We start from the raw sequence: 18,216 nt of genomic DNA on the forward strand, positions 1-18,216 counted from the left end.
TGAACTTAAGCCATCGAGCCTTTATCCCACCAAGCTCCACCGTTCATCACTTGACTCGTTTTGCGGCCTCCGAATTCCATGCAGCGAGGCGAAGCTGCTTTTGAGCGTCGCGAGACCTGCTGACAACCTCTGACCCTGACCACCTTTGGGGTGTTCCACTGCAGTCCGTCTTAGAAAAGCGAAAACCACCATGGTCGAGTCATCCAAGATGAAGTGCCTCGGAGCAGACTGCGAAAACGATGCTGGAACGTTACAGTGCCCAACTTGCCTGAAGGTGGGCTTGAACGACAGCTATTTTTGCACTCAAGATTGCTTCAAGAGAAATTGGGTCGGTCTTGGTGTCCTCTCCCCACCAGAGCTTCGCTGAACAATCCTATCCTGTAGAACCAACATAAGACGGTACACAAGATAGCACAAGGCAAGACACAAAATGGTACCCTCCACAACATCATTCCCCCCTCCCCAAAGGTTGTCTCTAAATGCAATGAAGTTGCTCGATTTTACAATCCTTTCCCATCTTATGCCTTCACTGGCTCCGTCCGACCTGTCTATCCGCTCTCTCCGATGCGAACCGTGCCCAAGTCGATACCGCACCCGGACTGGTCTGTGACTGGCATCCCAAAGGCCGAACGACGCTTGAATAGGTCAAAAATCGACTTGCTAGACGCCAAAGGACAGGAAGCAATGCGCAAGGTTTGTAGATTAGCTCGAGAAGTACTTGACATAGTCGCCGCAGAGCTCAAGCCAGGCATTACCACGGATTATCTCGACGAGGTCTGCCACAACGCCTGTGTAGAACGGAAAGTAAGCGCGACTCCCTCCGAGATGAATCTGGCTACATCTAACTTTGATAGTCGTATCCTTCTCCCTTGAATTACAATCACTTCCCTAAATCATTGTGTACTTCTCCGAATGAAGTTGTTTGTCACGGAATACCCGATCAGCGGATCCTTCTGGATGGTGATATCCTAAATCTCGACATCTCACTATACCACGAGGGCTATCACGCCGATCTAAACGAAACGTATTATGTAGGGGATCGAGCCAAGACGGACCCCGACTCGGTCAGAGTAGTGGAGACGACTCGAGAATGCTTAGACATGGCAATTGCACTCGTCAAGCCCGGTACACCAATACGAGATTTTGGTGCCGTCATCGAGAAGCATGCCAAATCCAGAAACTGCACTGTAGTCGCGACCTGGGGTGGCCATGGCATCAACACCGAGTTCCACCCCCCGCCGTGGATACCTCACTATGCTAAGAACAAGGCAGTTGGGGTGTGCAAACCCGGAATGACCTTCACCATTGAGCCCATACTCGCGCTGGGCAAATCTCGGGAAGTGTACTGGCCAGATAACTGGACAAACGTCACTGTGGATGGTAAACGGACTGCTCAATTTGGTGTGTACAGGTGGTCATTTTGCCAGGCGCCTATTCCCGAACACTAACAAATGTCTAGAGCACACCATGTTGGTCACTGAAACAGGCGTCGAGGTCTTGACCGCAAGAAAAGAAAATTCTCCAGGCGGCCCAATACCAATGCCGGCGACTCCAAACGACACAGCAAAGACCAATGGCGCAACCCACGCATAGTTTTCGGCCCTGCGATGCGTTGCGTTACCCGGTTAAATAACATCAGATGGCTTGTGTGGAGCTTTATTTGGGCAGGCGAGGCAGATGGTTGCAAGTGGGAGGTTGTCAAATATTTGTAGGTACTCACAGCCAGACGGCCAGTTAAATCGGCAGCCTTGGTGTAGTTAGCAACAAATGTTAGCAACAAATGTACACTGGTGACTGAAGAGTTCAAGAGAACCGAGACCAAACCGACGGCGTAGTAACACAGAGCTCATCTCAAAACAGACCCAAGTGCAACATGGTCAAACGACACCCAACGTGAATGTGAAGCTTCTGTGCAGAAAAGTTGGAACATGGCCAGCACCTCATATCATGCTAAGCTTGCGCTTCCAGATGGGACCATGTACCGGCTATCTAGGTAGTTCAAATATGGTCAAGTTGAGGTGCTTAAACCCTGCCGGAGACGGCGAGATGCCAATTAATCGGCGCCATGAATGGGACTCGGTGTAGTCACTTAAGTGCTTACTTTAACATGGGGGTTAACCCAAGCGCTAGCATTAATCCATTGATCAAACTTGATGGCACCAAGTCCCCACGCCGAACGGCCGAACGGGCCACATACATGTAGGCCGAAGAGGCCGAAATGCTCTATATTTTGTCAGGGTGCGCCTGGTGCCTGCATGTTAATGGGTCGGGTGCGTTAGAACTTAGCATAGGCCTGGCAGGTTTCCACCAAGCGCAGATGGTGTCTGGTCCTTTGATTATTAGAGACGGCACCCTTTAAAGTGCAGAGTAAAATGTTTTAGCGTATAGGTTAAGACATCAATTACATTTAGTACCTATTGCGCTTACCATTCATATGAGCGTGTTCTGAAATACAGCACTTGCTGCAACCACCACGAGCGGCCGCTGTCTGAGCCACGTATACATTCAGTAAGACAAGGAAAACATTGTACTTTTCACGACCCAAGGCAGCTTATCAGTTGGCTTCTTAGTTTCTTTTTATTCCAGAATGGAACAGTCATTGCCCGTACAGTCGCATCTCCAAGATGAAATGCTACTAGAGAGCTTGAAGAACCCAGAGGACTTCTGGGCTCGCCAAGCCGAGCACCTTTACTGGCACAAGAAGCCCGAAGCCACGCTGCGAATGTCACAGAGAAAGCTGCAAACAGGCGAGGTTCATCCGACTTGGGAGTGGTTCTCTGGCGGCGAGATATCAACGTGCTATAACTGCCTTGACAGACATGTAGCTGCAGGCAACGGAGACCGGGTGGCTATTTACTACGACAGTCCGGCTACAGACACAAAAGAGACCTATAGCTATAATAATCTCCTCGGCGAAGTTGAAGCCCTAGCTGGGGTACTCAGGCAACAAAATGTCAGAAAGGGTGATGTGGTGATGCTGTATAGTACGTACACACTTGGGCCTTAACATCAGTCGCCGCATCTGACTTACTCAAATTTAGTGCCCATGATCCCAGCGGCTCTAATCGGAATGCTGGCAGTTAACCGTCTCGGAGCCATCCACGCCGTCGTATTTGGCGGCTTTGCAGCAAATGCCCTTGCTCAACGCATTGACTCCTGCAAACCCGTGATTCTGCTGACTGCCTCATGTGGCATCGTCGGGAACAGACCTCCCATTGCGTATCGACCGCTGGTGGAGGAGGCAATTGGCCTGTCGTCTCATAAACCGGGGCGTATTGTGGTTTGGGAGCGAGAACAATTACCGTGGGGTACGAAATCCTTTGCATGTGGTGGTACTCTATCTCGATGGCTGCAAAGACTTGGCCGTTTTGTAGGGACGACCAGCGACAACTACATCTCATGGCAAGGCGCGGTGAGGAAGGCAAAGGCGCGCGGCGTCAAGGCGGACTGCGTAGCAGTAAACAGCAATGATCCCATATACATCATCCACACCTCTGGAACGACTGGGACTCCCAAGGGAGTACCGCGCGATGCGGGTGGCCACGCGGTGGGATTGCATTTTTCCATCAGCTACATCTTCAACATCCACCAAGGAGATGTCGCCTTTACAGCTTCAGATATTGGCTGGGTGGTGGGACATTCCTACATCCTGTACGCACCGTTGCTTGCGGGAGCTTCCACTGTCTTATATGAAGGCAAGCCAGTCGGAACGCCTGATGCATCCGCCTTTTGGCGCGTGGTGGCAGAATACAAAGTCAACACAATGTTCACTGCGCCGACTGCACTGCGAGCCATTAAACGCGACGATCCTAATAACCATTTCCTCTCTAAAATTGGCGAGGCCGGGGGCCTACGATCACTTCGGGCGCTCTTCCTTGCCGGCGAGCGTTCAGAGCCCAGTTTAATATCCATGTACCAAGGGCTCCTCGATAAATATGGCGCACCCTCTTCCTCTCACGTCATTGACAACTGGTGGTCAACAGAAGCAGGATCACCTATAACGAGCAGAGTTCTTAACCCGCACGCCGCGCTAGATCGTGAATCTAGCGTACGGAATTACAGCCCTCTACGTATTCAACCTGGGAGTGCTGGCAAGCCGATGCCGGGATTTAATATTCGTGTCGTGGATGAGCAGGGTGATGAAGTACAAAGAGGCTTAATGGGTAATATTGTCTTAGGGCTACCTCTGGCGCCAACGGCATTCCGTACACTATGGGCAGATAAGGAGAGATTCTATTATAGCTACTTGAGACGATTTAACGGGAAATTCCTGGATACTGGAGACGCAGGGTGGATTAATGATGAAGGCTATGTTTATGTCATGAGTCGAAACGACGATGTGCTGAACGTCAGCGCGTATCGACTATCAACTGGTATGCATTTGTTAAACATCTGGAACAAACACTTCCCTGCCTGCTACTAACTAACATCACAGGGTCCATAGAACAAGCCATCTCATCGCACCCACTTGTCGCAGAATGCTGTGTGGTCGGTGTTCCTGACGAACTCAAGGGCCAGCTCCCATTCGCATTCATTACCCTTTCCACGGCGAGCCATCCCGAGTCCGCAATACCAGATGCCAAGATTTCACTTGAGATCCAGTCGCTTGTGCGTAGGCAAGTCGGTGCATTTGCGTCGCTAGGGGGGATTATCCAAGGGAAGGGCATGATTCCCAAGACACGATCTGGGAAGACGTTGCGACGAGTACTCCGAGAACTGGTTGAGAATGCAGTTTACGGAGAATTTGCCAAGGCGGTTGTAGTGCCTGGTACAGTGGAGGACGCGGTCGCGGTGGACGTGGCCCGATTCAAGATCAAGGAGTATTTCGAGAAGAGCGGCAGCAAGCACAAGCCGATCGAGTCAAGGGAAACGAGAAGGACGTCGTAAGGTTCCAAAGGCTTCTAGAATCGCTGAGCTATTGCGGCTTAGCAACAAAAAGGCATATTCGGGGTGGGTCTACGGAAAGGTCAGCTAGGAGACATTTGGAAAGAATAGATGCGACGTTCTTGGAAATTGCAATTGTATGCAAACAGGCGAGGGGTCTCTGCTGGCAATCTTGGCTGAGCGATCTTTAGCCGCGTCCAACTTATCGTCTCGCTAGCTAATGGGGTGCAATTCCTCGCTTTGTTTGGCTGCCTTCTCTGCGTGTAGATATCTATCTGTTGTGGTTTCTTGGTCTGTCAGCACCATGTGGTCAACCAGACATAATAATACTTTAACTAGAAATTTGCCAAGGGCTTAGCTTAGATCGGAGACCTCCAGGCAGTCTGAAGTTGCAGCCATGGTGGTTATTATTCAGATGAAATAAATGTCTCCCAACGCCGGCCACCGCTTCCCACGGACGAAATAAATACAGTCAATTTGATTGGTCATAGCAACCACCTATCGACGGAGCTGGTTCATATGGATTGACATCATGATGCACAATTCGCCCCTATTGTTCATCTTCCGGGTTTACATCACGAGCAGTTTTACAACAACTTTGAGCAGAAGCAAGCTATATTTTTCCATGACGTTCAGCAGTACATCGAATATCTAGATCCTGAACTCATGGAAGACAAGATAGTCTGTAGAGTGCTAGTACCCATTGGTCGCCACATCCACCGCGAGGGCGGTCGATACCAATAATGCACTATGGCTTTCAGGTTCCGGGAGATCATAGGCTGCAAGATCAACGCCGGAGAACCCGGCACTTTTGAGATGTTGACCCCATTGCTCAGGAGACTGCAACGGACTTTCTGTTCTGCCCTCACCGACACCGGCCCACCAGCCCGAAAGCGAGCCAAAAGCCATGTTGAAGTAAGGAGTTAACCGAGTTAGCTCTACAAGGCCGAGCTTACCACCAGGTTTCAGCAACTTGTGAATGGTTCCCAGTGAACGGGTCAGAGACTGCGTGGCATGGACAACATTCGCGGCAATGATCAAATCGTAGGCATGCTCTTCAAATCCCTGTTTCGCTGCATCGTTTTCAACATTGAGAGTTTGGAACTTGAGCACACGCTCCCACTTCTTCAAGGTCGTTTGGCTAGTCTTGAAGAAACCGGGAGAGATGTCGGTGTACATGTACTCGGAGCAGAAGAATTCCCCATCGGGACTGCATGCTTGGAGCACTTTGAGCGTTGTGCCTCCCGTGCCAGCGCCAATCTCCAAGATTCTCAAGTCCTTTTTCTTGCTGCATAGAAATTTTGCATAATCAGCCATGTATTGGTTGGGTCGCGCCCCTTCATCGGAATGGTACATTCGGAACAGCAGGTCGTCTCTCAGGATAAGGGCCAGCGGATGAGTTTGGCCGGTCAGCATTCGAACAAGCTCCGGCCCAATCCGGTGGATGGCCTCCCCTTCGATACCGAGTCTGGACGTCAGCTGGTCCATCTCGCTCTTGGTGCTTGGCCCCTGTTGAATGAGGACCTGTCCCGATTCTGACTTTACAAAATCTTGCAGGACTTGCCACCAGTAGGCTCGGTGATCTTGCTTCACGGCCAGTCCACGATCGTGGATCTCTTTGACCGCCCAGTCGATGTAGCGAGCGCAGGCAGCGGAGCCAAGGTTGAACTTTTCTGCTGCAGTCATGCCAACTTGGTCGGATTGTAGTGGCATAACGGCCGATTCGAGCATCTCGGCCGTAATAGATGACGTGGTTGACGAGGAAGTCTGACCTGGGGCATCTTGGTCCGTCTTGTCGGTGCCTGAGAGAGGAGTGAACTCCATGCTCTCCCAATTCGTATCGAGTTCCTTGTTGAGCCACAAGAGCCAATTCTGGACGCCACCAAAATAGAACATGATGTTGGCAGGCTTCCCAGGTATATTTGTGCCAACGAACCAGGAGCGGTTTTCCTTGGCGGGTTGCGATATAAACACCGAGTTCCAAAGTCCGTCATGGTGATCAGACCATGCATGCATAGCATCCTCCCTCACGTTTATCACGGCCAAGCTGTTTTCCTCCATGTGACGAATAGTTTTGCCAATCCAGTTTACTGATAGCTCTAGTGGAACTGGCAAGTTGCCCGCAGGCATGTGAGGGCCACAAACTATGAACATGTTGGGGAACCCGGAGACAAGGACTCCAGCAAATGTCCCAAGTCTCTCCGCGTTCCAATATTCCTTCAACACTTTTCCTTGGCTGCCTTTGATGTCAATCTGGTTCATGGCGCCAGTCCCGGCATCGAATCCAAGAGCGAAAATGATCATGTCGAACTCGTATTCGGCTCCGGAATTAGTACGGACTCCTTTCTCGAAGAGATCAATCTCGTCACGGCTCATGTCAACCAGGTTAACGTTGGGCCGGTTGAATGCCTCGTAATAAAAGTGCCCTGAGGGCGGGCGCCTGGCCCCAAAGGGATATTTCGGACACAGGAGTTCCGCCTTGTTTGGATCTTGAACAATGGCTCGAATCTTTTGACGGATGAATTCGGAGACTTGCTCATTAGATTCCGGGTCCATAAAGGCATCATCAAAGGTTTCGAGCTGAAAGTTGAAACAGCCACGTTCCCAACCATGGTCAAGGATTTGTCTGACCTTGTCAGCGTCACCCACACTCTTAACAGTTCTCCCTGATGCCTTGCATGCCGCACCAGCAATGTTCATTTTTGCAAGTTCCCAAGTGGCTTCATGGTTCTTCTTAATGTCGACAACCTGATACTCATCTATGGAATGATTTCGCCCTGGAAGCACGTAATTTGGCGTGCGTTGAAATACTGTCACGTCTTTGGCAATGGGGGCAAGTTTGGGGAGGAGGTGGATTCCCGTGGAACCTGTGCCAATAATGGCGATACGCTTACCATGGAAATCAACCTCGTGTGCAGGCCAGTTGGAAGCCTGATACCACTCGCCAGTGTAAGAGCTCAGCCCAGGGAATGGCGGCTTCTTTGGAATTGACAGAATCCCGGTAGCTGGTAGGAAGTAGCGACAGGTCGTGGACAGTCCATTCTCAGTCGTGATGGTCCAGATATTCTCGGCGTCGCTGTAACTTGCGGCCGCGATTCTGGTATCAAATTCGATGTACTTGCGTAGGTTGTAGCGGTCTGTTTTTTTATATTTTTATATTAGTAAATGAAAAACGGCCTTGTCCAGTTTCAAAAACATGCAGGTCAGCCAGTGAGCGGAGGAAGACTGACCAGCGATACGACTCAAGTACCGTTGAATCTCTTCCTGAGTCGGGTAACGTTCATGGTACTGCCATTCCTCCAACAGGTCCGGTGCAAAATTTAATATGTATACCCATGCCTCGCCATCGGTGCGTGACCCGGGATAGCGATTCCAGTACCACGTACCCCCAACATCGGATGCAGCATCGAAGCACTTCACCGTCAGGCCAAGCTGATCAAGTTCCCAGAGAGACCGAATACCACTAAAGCCTGCACCGATGACGACAGCGTCGTAATCCGCAACTCTCTTCGACATTATCTACACAATCCAGGAAGGCAGACGATGAGATAACTTGGTGTTGCAGAATGGACAGAGAAGGACATGGGTGGTAGGATTTGGTTGGAATTCTTGGTGTTAATTTGGTCTGACTCGAGACTCCGAAATCGACGTATACAATGGTACCAAGTGTTCAGTTCTAGCCGACGGTTCATTGCCGAGCATGACAAGTTGTCTGCCGTATCTGCGATTTGGCCGCGTCGGTGTCGGCAGGTTCAAATCGCCGAGATACACCAGGCTGTTGATTGCCACGAATCTCCTGTGATGGGTTGTGATGAGGCTGGTGTATTAAACTGATCAAGTGTGTAGGCAAAAGAGACCCTTGTTTAATTTCTACCATGAATATATTCTAAGATTTGGCTACATAGCGGCACTAACCGGGTAGGCATTCCGGAATGCCCAGGAAATTGGGAATTGAGCACCACCTCGGACGAATACACCCAGCCGCCTCTCGTCCGCAGATTCGGACGAATAAACCCAGACTTGACGTCTCTCGTCGGCAGATTCGGTGTTGAGTTCGGAAAGGTGGATACACTGACCTGGCCGAATCAGGAAACGTCCACCGAGTTGAATCCGCCGAGCGGAGGACTGGGGGACCATTTCTTCCCTCGGGACCAACATTGAAATGGAGTTTAATAAGAGCTTGAGCCAATGTGACAACCCGAATTGCTTGCAATATCCTGGGACCGAATTCTCACCGGGCTGATCAAACAGACCAGACCCCTGCCAAAAACCGGGACCATCGTTTAAGTGCAGACTCCCATATTCCAAAGGCAAGACTAGCTAGTATTAAATTTCGCCCGTCAATGTCAATCGCTGGACAAGAGTCTGGTATTATAGTATTTGATTCGATTTACTCCGTGGCTCAGTGACATTTTCACCCACGCAAAGCAGCCACCAAAAAACAAACTGAAACAATGTCATCTGTCTTCACCAAAGACAACACCCCAGACCTGGGAAGAGCCATACTTCGCGTATCTCCGCTCGTTCTCTCCTCGGCGTCCCTGATGTTCAGCTGGTCTCAGGACATTTCATTCAGAGCCTTCCTGCACCACTCGCTGCGCAACGATCCGGCCCATCCAAGTGGCAACATATTGCCGCGATACCTGCCCGCATTCATGAAGCCTGGGCTCTGGGGAATTGGTTTGACCTACCTACCAGCCACCGCTCTCTGCATTGTCAATGGTTTAAGTAACCAGACCAGTGAGGTTCGCGGCTTCTACCTTGCTGGAGCTGTCTTCAGTATCGCTCATTTCTGTTGGGGCCCTTCCATGTTTGCTATTCTTCGCCGTATTGGGGACCCCCAAACCGCCGGGGTACCCAACGAAGATGCGCTCGAGACTTGGTTGCCCAGGCATCATAGTCGAACTCTCTTGGTTAATGTCCCGGCGTTCTTATGCATTTTTGCTGCCACCTTGGCTACCATCACTGAGGGCCTTAAGTAGGCGAGAAGTGACTAAAAAAGAATATAGAGTTTAGCTACTAGAGTCCTTCAGACCGTCAAACATTTTTTAATGAGAGCATGTAGACGTCTTTTAAAAAAAAAAGAAGCATTCATGCAAGACATTTATTTCACAGGTCTCTGACCCCAAACTACAGAAATGGGCCAGCTTCCTCCGTATTCTATCAGCTCCATCTCTAGACGTTCCAAGAAACTGCTTGCCTCATCGCCAGACATAGACTGCAAACCGCCGGGGAGTCCTGGAAATGATCTTTAGTATCAGACAACAGCCAGTAGATGAATGAAAAAATCCATACCTATGTTTGCCCCAAGCAGACTAGCAGCTGATTCCAACGTGGACTTAATTGCTGTTGCTCGAATATTCGGATCAGGCACTTTGGCGCCAAGAGTTCCTGGAGCCTGCATCGTTCCCACGCGTTGGAAGCCAGCGGCCATAATATGCCCTTCCAAAACTGCCACGTCTGCCAAGTTCCGGGGAGCTCCAATCTTTATGTGCAGCTCGTTTATCAGCTCGACGAACTGGTGCACAGCAGGACCATCGTCTTCGCCAACCCTGCTCTGCATCTCGACGAGTTGAATCCATCCGCCAGGCTTGACCAGATTACAGAGTCCTAATACCGCTTCGCGTCCCTTAGTCGCCGTAGCGGCCAAGACAAAACGCTGATGCACCACATCGAATGTGCCATGCCATGAATCTGGGAATGGCCCCATAACGTCTTGTACTCGAAGCTCTATCCCCTCGGGTGGTGGATCCGGAAATCGTTCGTCGGCGATGTCGAACCCTATCATCGTGCAGGTCTCAGCTCGTGTAAGTGTCTTTCGAAACTCAGTAAGCCAGTAGCCTGTAATTTGTATCAGAGGAAGCTAGATATGTGTAGTCTGCGCTGTAGTGGCTGACCATCAGAAGTGCCCGAATCAAGTATCTTGAGGTTGGGCCGAGTAACATCGAAAGGCGCGAGCAAGATACTACCGCCCATAGCTAACTTGGTTACATGATGATTTATCTGAAGACGCTCATTCTCAACCTCTGAGGCGGCAAGTTGAGGAGTGTTTTCGTTTTCTGCAACGGCCATTTGGGTGTCTGAAAATACCAAGTGTTTCTCGCTTCAACTACCTGACTCCGGACTGTGGCGAACCCTGCAGATATAAGTGCCAACACTCGTCACTTTAATTCCGATAGGCGGGTGCCCTTCTGAAAGCCCTTATACGTAGAAATGTCGTCAGAGCCACCGACTCCGGATATGCTGCTGCTGCCCCTATGCCGACATTGAACGATGCACCGATAGGACGGAATAGCAACCATTTAGCAAGTCACAACAAAACATTTTGCCAATAAGAGAGTTCCCTTTTTAGGACAAAGCACTTGGCACACCGTTGTTCTGCCGGGACCCTCAGATTCAATGTTTTATATTATGCCCATTTCAAGTCACCACAGTAGGACTGCCCTGTTGGGGTAAATATGCGATACATTCGGCGTCCATTGAATAGCAGTCGATTAGATTATCTACCCGAAACGATAAAAGGAATCAGTACTGCATCCACAACTTTTGTGTATCAGAACATGAACCCCCTAGAAACACACATAGGGCCATGCCAAATAGGATTTCCATCATACACAGCAATGCCAACTAATCCCTCTAATACAAAACCAACCACCAGGAATGGGAGCGAATATCTTGTATTCGCAATCGTTTACTAGCTCGCAAAATTCATCCATCACAGCCAGCTGTTCGCATCAGCCAATAACCAGTGCTTTGTCTCTCCCACAGCCATACTCTATTATCTTTCCTTTATCGTAATTGCCTTTCCACAGCCACATCTATGATTTAGGTTCTCGAACATGACCATCCAGAGTAGCAGAGGGGGCAGAAACAGCGGCATCGCCTGGGCCGAGATCGAGCGGCGCTGTCTTCTCCGGGGCAATATTGGTCAGTTTAGGCTCCTCAAGAAACTCAAACTTGTCAGTGACGGCTGCATAGATGGGTTGATGGATAATGGTCTTGTACCAACGAGACACGTTGGGGTTCGCTTCTCGCCAGGCCTTCCCGTAGAAGAACTGGAAGCCGAGGGCAATAATCCCAGCACAGAAAATGTCAGCAAGGGTAGCAGATTCGCCAACGAGAAATGAGTTGGTTTGCAGGTGCTCCTCAACAACATTAATGGCCGCCTGGGCCATCATCTCATATTTCTCAACGGACTCCTTGTTATAAGGGATGATGCCTATAAGAGCAAGATACTCTTCGACGATGGGCATAATAATCTCAGAGTTAAAGAAGGACATCCATTTGACTATGTCAGCGTACTCTTTCTTAGAATTTCCGAGCAGAGTGGTCTCTTCGTTCTGAGAGGTGACTAAAATGACATTAGCTTTGGTCGAATGGACTAATGTATCAACAATGAGGCAAGAGCCAGGCGGAGCGTTGGGAGGCAGGGCACATCTATATATGATACATATATTTATATCGGGCCATCCGCATAACCTGACATATCGCAGACATCTTGCTAAAGGGGTATTCAAGGACAATGAGTCCTGGAGGGGTTGGACGCACTGTATATGGCAATAGCAATGCACTCAAAGAGCTTGAAGCCGTCTTCTCCAATGAAAGCAGGAACTTTGCCTAGCTTGCTAACCTTGAGGTGCTCAGCAGTCCGAGGTTCTTCGCAAATTTTGAGTTCGAGATTATTCGCTTTTGCGACCGCCTTGATCGCGATGGTGCGGGGATGGTCACCCTGAAGTGGAATTATTACACCAGTGAAGTCGAATGAGTGGAGGGGTTTAATAGCGTACATACAGGGAAAGTGTATAGAGTGCCGAAAACCATTTTGACTGATTCTCAGCCGATCACTGAACCGGCTTTGATGTTTGATGGGCGGTGTAGGTGTGATGGATCGCCTGCAAAGGTTATCGCCAAGAGAGCCTGTATTTGGCACAACGTCGCGATGCGATAGCCCAAGGCTAAAAAGAAAATACATTCGACTCAAGAGAAATGGAGTCCATTGAGACCCTCGTCATCCCTAGGCCAGCTCCCTTCTTGCCGGGCATCTGGTATTCGGAACAAAGTATTTGGTTCGATTCGGAGACTTCAACCAAATTAGGCTAGCTCCCTGGAGAACTACTAGCTTCCGAGACCGAATAGGGTAACAGGTACCGGCATGGGCCGATGGCAATCAATTGGTCGCCATGCTGAGAGCGAGACTCCTACCGTTCGGACTCTGGACTCTGGAAATGAGAATGAAGCCGCGAACAATCCATAGTCAGGCCCTCCGCAGTATGATTTAACATATTTGAATGAGCGATACATGTGTAAATTTACAAACACCGAGTCACGCCTAAACTGGTTTACAGAGATCCTTAGTTATTCCACCTTGCAGAATATTGTGGTCGATTCTATTATGGGTAGCTATACGGCAAATTTAGTCGAAACCCTCGACGCAGTCGATGCATCGACTTTGGATGGAGATGATGCCTCGCGGCTACAATTGGCCATGGCTGCCCGCAAGCTTTTTCATAAACTAGAGACCAAGGAAGAGAAGACTATACGACTCGCCATCGAAGAACCTGTTGTGTTCTCTGCTATCCAGGCTCTCATTGACGTTGGTCTCTGGGAAGACTGGACTGGTGTTGGTGGAGGCGAGAAGACTATCGAGGACCTTGCCACAATAACCAAGAAGGATATTGATCCGGAATTACTGCGTAGGTGTTCTAATGTACGGCAAGTATGTTCAGTTACGAGCTCCTGACACAACTCTCAGGCCACCTCCTACGACTCCTAGCTACGAACCACGTTGTCCTGGAAGCCGGGGAAGATCGCTACGCGCCGACCGCATTTTCGCTCTCCATGGGTGATAAGAGTACCCTCGTTGCGCCAGCTCTTCGCATACGGTACGCATGTCATCCTTTCTAAATTTTTTAAAGCCGAGTGAAGTGAATTGACCATGACGCTACAGAACGGACCACATCGCCCAGTGTGCCCATCACTTCCCCGAGTTCTTGGCTGATACCAACTACCGCAAGCCTCTAGACGACAATGCCAGCTGCTACATTGATACGTTTCCTGAGAAGAAAAACTTTTGGCAAAGATGCAAGGCAAATCCTATGCATCAAGAGAGCTTCTCTTCATTCATGCTGTTATGGGGCAAGCATAAAAGACCGTGGCCGCAGTTCTATGACACCAAAGCGCTGCTCGAGGGCGCTGACTTGAGCGATGGCAGCGCATTCATCGTAGATATTGGCGGACATCACGGTGTCGACCTCTTACGTGTGCTCGACGAGCATCCCGACGTCCCTGCAGGGTCCCTGGTGCTCGAGGACTTGCCAGAGGTCATCACTTCCGTGAGTCTTGCCACGGACAAGATCAAGGTTATAGAGCACAGCTTCTTTGAGCCGCAGCCGGTTAAAGGTTAGTTCTCTCGCCTTCAACTGCCATGTTAAAACTTTATTTTTCAGCGACCTGACAATTGAGGGAAATGTGAAGGCAGCCGGGCCTATTACCTGCATGCCGTCCTACACGACTGGTCCGACAAGGTGTCAATCGAAATCCTGAAGAACGTTGCGGCAGCCATGAAGCCCGGCTACTCTAAGGTGCTGATTCATGATATCGTCCTGCCGGCAACAGGAACTACCTGCTACCAAGCTGCGTTGGATTGCCTGGTGATGCAGGCCTCGGCCAACGAAAGAACCGAGGCTGTGTGGAATAAGGTGCTCGCGGAGGCGGGCCTTAAGCTGCTCAAGTTATGGCCAGATGGCCGAGGGTATGAGAGCCTGATTGAAGCAGAGCTAGCATAGACTGAAGTCGTGGGAAACCCCTAGAAATAATAGAAGGCGCAACTCTCCAGTAAACAGATGGACTTGGTCGCGCTTGTTACAGTTGTTTCTGTTCATCAGGCTATTTCAATTTCTGGACAGCACACCCACGCACTTGCGCATGCAAAGGTACCTTCCTGGCGCCAGAATGCAAAGTTGAACTGTATGGGATCATGTGCACTCCCATATTACGATAGACGAACAGGCAGGGTCGATAATGGAGTGGACTGGTTCTAGATGTTGGTATCTGCGGTGGTCGAAAGCTGAGATTTACCGTCTACATTGTTGTTATTGCTGTGAATGTGTGACTGGTGAGTTGCGCGTTGTGCGGAAGTCGTCTGCGCTGAAGCTATACAAGGACATAGCCAGTGATTCAGTAGCCACGAGGCTCCGTTTGCCCATTCCGTCTTGTAAAGTCACGGCCTGTCATGTTCTCTTGTTTCATGTTAACGCCAGCTATGTTGTAGGCGTTGTAGAGCTACGTGTATAACTGAGCTACCTCACATTTACAGCTCGGGATTAGCCACCAAATAGCAACCTGTTCCCGGCAGGTACTTCGTTTCAACGAATGGTGAGGAATTTACTCACATTATCCAGACAGGGACAAAGTGCAACATGGGGGTGTTGAGAGTCTTTCTTTTTCTAAAACCATCCGTACAGCCCTCAGTGATTTGCCAATCCTCCTCATACAGAGGGTTGTGCTGACTTGCCGCAATCTGCTGTCTCAGCAAGAATAGCACAGACGGTCAGGTGGCGACCATTCTATCATAACCTCCCAACTCGACAGATCTTACGAGACAACAGGAGCCGCTCATCATTCTATCAATGAAAGTGGACGATGAAGATGCTTTCGAAAGCGGATAACGACTTTGAACCAGGAACCTAGTCAAATATCTTGTCATAGCCTTGTATTACAAAACACCTCAGACCACGCTGGCACCGGGTGAAAGACATTGGATGTTTTCAGCCTTGTGCAAATTTGGCCACTCATTGTCGGGAAAGTCTCATCGAACATTTGTGGGATATGTATTGCAACCAGGGTCATTGTTGGGTGCCAGCGAAGACTTCACACTGCGTATCGAGACACTCTTCGGACGCTCTTCATATTTAGAACGTCAGCTCTTCATATTAATTATCTTTGCCAAGGATATAGCGAATCGTCTCCCCAATAGTATCCTCCTCCGTAATCCCACTTGGACGCCAACCAAGCGCTCGCAACCGATCCGCCCGAGACCTTGAACTTGAACCCCAGAACTTTAGTCCCCGTTCCCAAATCTTCGCAACACCTCTCTCATCAAGACTGTCCACATCAGTATCAGAAACATACCCGTGCGAGTGAAGCTCCCGACCAACGGCCTTGGCAAGGTTTGTGAACGAATCCTCTCCCGCTTCGACGGAGTAATATCCGTTCCGACCCCGATCCACCCTACTTTCCGTGCTCAACGCCTCCTCCACTAACAAGAGCAACGCAGACGATGCGTCACTGACGTGGCAATGACTTGATACGTTTCTCCCGTCACCTACTACAAATACTTTCTCGTGGGACTGGGTTGCACAAATTGAACACGTTCTCAGGCAAGACTCCAGGTATAGCCGTTCTTTATATATACATATCTAGTAGTTATTATTCGCTTTCTTCCTCTTAGAAAACCAAGCACCTTTGAGACCCTACTCGATGGTCCTTGACTAGAATCCTTCCCAATCCCTTGAGATCAAGCCCTTGTCACACTATGATACTGAATTTAAAGCAGTTCACAATCCCTCATGAAGGCCTTCTCGCACTTGTATCAAGCCGAAAGTGCCTGCTCCACTCTTTGCCCTAATCGCTCCGTCCTCCAAAAGCGGCATCCCAACGAACCGACTTCCAAAACATGAGACCACTACCTCGATAAAGTCTGGAGGCACCAGATTTGCAGGCCGGTGGGCCTTTACTCGTAAAGTCAAGTGCTTGCTTGCCAAACCGATAACTGCGGCAAGTGCCGTCAATATCATGTGGTCGAAAGCGGAAAGCGACTGCATATGATGCCTCAAAATATCCCGCCAAACGCCACAATCACGATTCATCACAAGGTCAAACGACGACTTTGTGCCGAGTTTGCCGCGCTCTACCCCTTGAAGCACCAATCCTTTCTGTATTTGCCAAAAGCCACAGTCCATTATTGTCTGCGAATGTAGTAGCTGAACCGTAAGTCTCAGCCACATAACCTATCCAGGCAGCGCCTCCACAATATCTTGACAACCACATTGTTCCATTAGTGCTTACGGGCGTTGGGGGAATACAGGTAACTAGAGATTTCTAGCCTGTCGGTGAATGCTTCCCCTAGGGCTTAGCAGCACCAAGTAGGAGTCGGACAACCTAAATTTAGAAGAACGAGTAAGCGTAAAGGCAGTGCTTAGTATTCTCGTTGAAAGATAATATATTTAGAGCAGGATAGACGCAGATATGGTCTTACACTGCCCTTCTATATTACACAGCCATGTAGCTTTTACTTGTTGTAATAGTTATATAAGTCGATCGTACTCTCTAGGACATGGCTTTTACGGCACTGTAGCTCATCTTCCGCTCTGCACTAATTAAAATGCTCACCAAGTCACTCCTCGCGTTTGCCTCTCTCGCCATCTCGGCCTTGGCCTGCACTCCCCCTCCTGGCTCTGGCTTCGCCAAAGCTGCTCCTCCAATTAGTCTCTTCATCTACAACGTTGGCACTGGTGCCATTACCCCCTCGGCCACCGCCTTGGTTAATAAATTCCCGGCCGACGGAGGTCAGGATAGGACCACCCTCATGACCTTTAATGACCCCAGTGGTGGTACATCAAACAATTGCATGATTTTCTTTGATCCCGGCGATCCAAGCCTGACAGTTGCCGGCAGCGGGAAGCTTGACCTTTTCACAAGCAATGCCCCTGCCCCCCCTGGTGGGAGCCCAGGTTGGGGTCCTCCGGGGAACCAGCGCAATAACCAACTTGTCCGATGGACGGTAGCACCAGGTTCAGTTAGCACGGACGCGACCTATGGTAGTCTCACTGTTGCTTGTAATTCTTTAAATAATGCGGGGTTTGAAATCGTTGGCGTTTACGATACTGATACCGTCTCCTATAAGACCTTTGGGGTGTGTGTCGCCTATAATTAATCGTCGTGGCTGGGTCTTGACACTAGATTGGTTGGGAGCGGCGGTTGGCCTCGTGGATTTTGTTTGTATTTACATCTAGACGATGAATCGGTATTTTAGTGTATCAATTCAATGGTTAATTTTCAAATGGCAACTTGTATTGCCCTAGGCCTTGGGAACGCTGCTTTGGACTTGTTACAGCTGAGGCCCAAAAATCTGAACAAGTCAAGTGCAATGCGTATGAATCCAACATTAGGAACTTACTTCCGTGCCTAGATCACAGGGACTTTGTATATGTAGCACATCTTGGTCAAATGGTATTGTTCGCTCAAAGTCCGTCTGACTAGAAGTTTTGGGTGGCTTGCACGGTGAACGTCCTCGGCGCCCATCTAGGCTCGGGCCTACAGCACAAGTCCTTG

General features: G+C 49.7%; 8 protein-coding genes across 8 annotated transcripts; 5 read left to right on the top strand and 3 right to left on the bottom strand.

Annotated features, from left to right (window-relative positions):
* Positions 1-190: 190 nt before the first annotated feature.
* Positions 191-1,593, top strand: fma1_0 (Methionine aminopeptidase 1; the record flags this gene model as incomplete). Its single annotated transcript, XM_014687585.1, has 4 exons — positions 191-328; positions 385-804; positions 855-1,401; positions 1,460-1,593. 4 exons carry the CDS (start codon positions 191-193, stop codon positions 1,591-1,593), a joined length of 1,239 nt encoding a protein of 412 aa, XP_014543071.1.
* Positions 1,594-2,587: 994 nt separating this feature from the next.
* Positions 2,588-4,887, top strand: ACSS3_0 (Acyl-CoA synthetase short-chain family member 3; the record flags this gene model as incomplete). The annotated part of the gene is made up of 4 exons (XM_066130086.1): positions 2,588-2,984; positions 3,042-3,308; positions 3,375-4,373; positions 4,436-4,887. 4 exons carry the CDS (start codon positions 2,588-2,590, stop codon positions 4,885-4,887), a joined length of 2,115 nt encoding a protein of 704 aa, XP_065986188.1.
* Positions 4,888-5,577: 690 nt separating this feature from the next.
* Positions 5,578-8,400, bottom strand: psoF (Dual-functional monooxygenase/methyltransferase psoF; the record flags this gene model as incomplete). Its single annotated transcript, XM_014687587.1, has 2 exons — positions 5,578-8,021; positions 8,115-8,400. 2 exons carry the CDS (start codon positions 8,398-8,400, stop codon positions 5,578-5,580), a joined length of 2,730 nt encoding a protein of 909 aa, XP_014543073.1.
* A 938-nt stretch (positions 8,401-9,338) lies between these two features.
* On the top strand, positions 9,339-9,866 carry G6M90_00g031350 (uncharacterized protein; the record flags this gene model as incomplete). Its single annotated transcript, XM_014687588.1, has 1 exon — positions 9,339-9,866. One exon carries the CDS (start codon positions 9,339-9,341, stop codon positions 9,864-9,866), a length of 528 nt encoding a protein of 175 aa, XP_014543074.1.
* Positions 9,867-9,988: 122 nt separating this feature from the next.
* fsdD (Methyltransferase fsdD) lies at positions 9,989-10,956 on the bottom strand (the record flags this gene model as incomplete). The annotated part of the gene is made up of 3 exons (XM_014687589.2): positions 9,989-10,122; positions 10,180-10,725; positions 10,782-10,956. 3 exons carry the CDS (start codon positions 10,954-10,956, stop codon positions 9,989-9,991), a joined length of 855 nt encoding a protein of 284 aa, XP_014543075.2.
* Positions 10,957-11,702: 746 nt separating this feature from the next.
* psoE (Glutathione S-transferase psoE) lies at positions 11,703-12,705 on the bottom strand (the record flags this gene model as incomplete). Its single annotated transcript, XM_014687590.1, has 3 exons — positions 11,703-12,235; positions 12,433-12,613; positions 12,676-12,705. The coding sequence occupies 3 exons, from the start codon at positions 12,703-12,705 to the stop codon at positions 11,703-11,705; spliced, it is 744 nt and encodes a 247-aa protein (XP_014543076.1).
* Positions 12,706-13,064: 359 nt separating this feature from the next.
* On the top strand, positions 13,065-14,669 carry OMT1 (O-methyltransferase; the record flags this gene model as incomplete). The annotated part of the gene is made up of 5 exons (XM_014687591.2): positions 13,065-13,152; positions 13,230-13,577; positions 13,637-13,766; positions 13,832-14,283; positions 14,359-14,669. 5 exons carry the CDS (start codon positions 13,065-13,067, stop codon positions 14,667-14,669), a joined length of 1,329 nt encoding a protein of 442 aa, XP_014543077.2.
* A 2,597-nt stretch (positions 14,670-17,266) lies between these two features.
* Positions 17,267-17,818, top strand: G6M90_00g031390 (uncharacterized protein; the record flags this gene model as incomplete). The annotated part of the gene is made up of 1 exon (XM_014687592.1): positions 17,267-17,818. The coding sequence occupies one exon, from the start codon at positions 17,267-17,269 to the stop codon at positions 17,816-17,818; it is 552 nt and encodes a 183-aa protein (XP_014543078.1).
* Between the last annotated feature and the right edge of the window lie 398 nt (positions 17,819-18,216).

This window comes from Metarhizium brunneum, chromosome 2 (genome assembly GCF_013426205.1).
Source record: "Metarhizium brunneum chromosome 2, complete sequence".
Taxonomy (NCBI): domain Eukaryota; kingdom Fungi; phylum Ascomycota; class Sordariomycetes; order Hypocreales; family Clavicipitaceae; genus Metarhizium; species Metarhizium brunneum.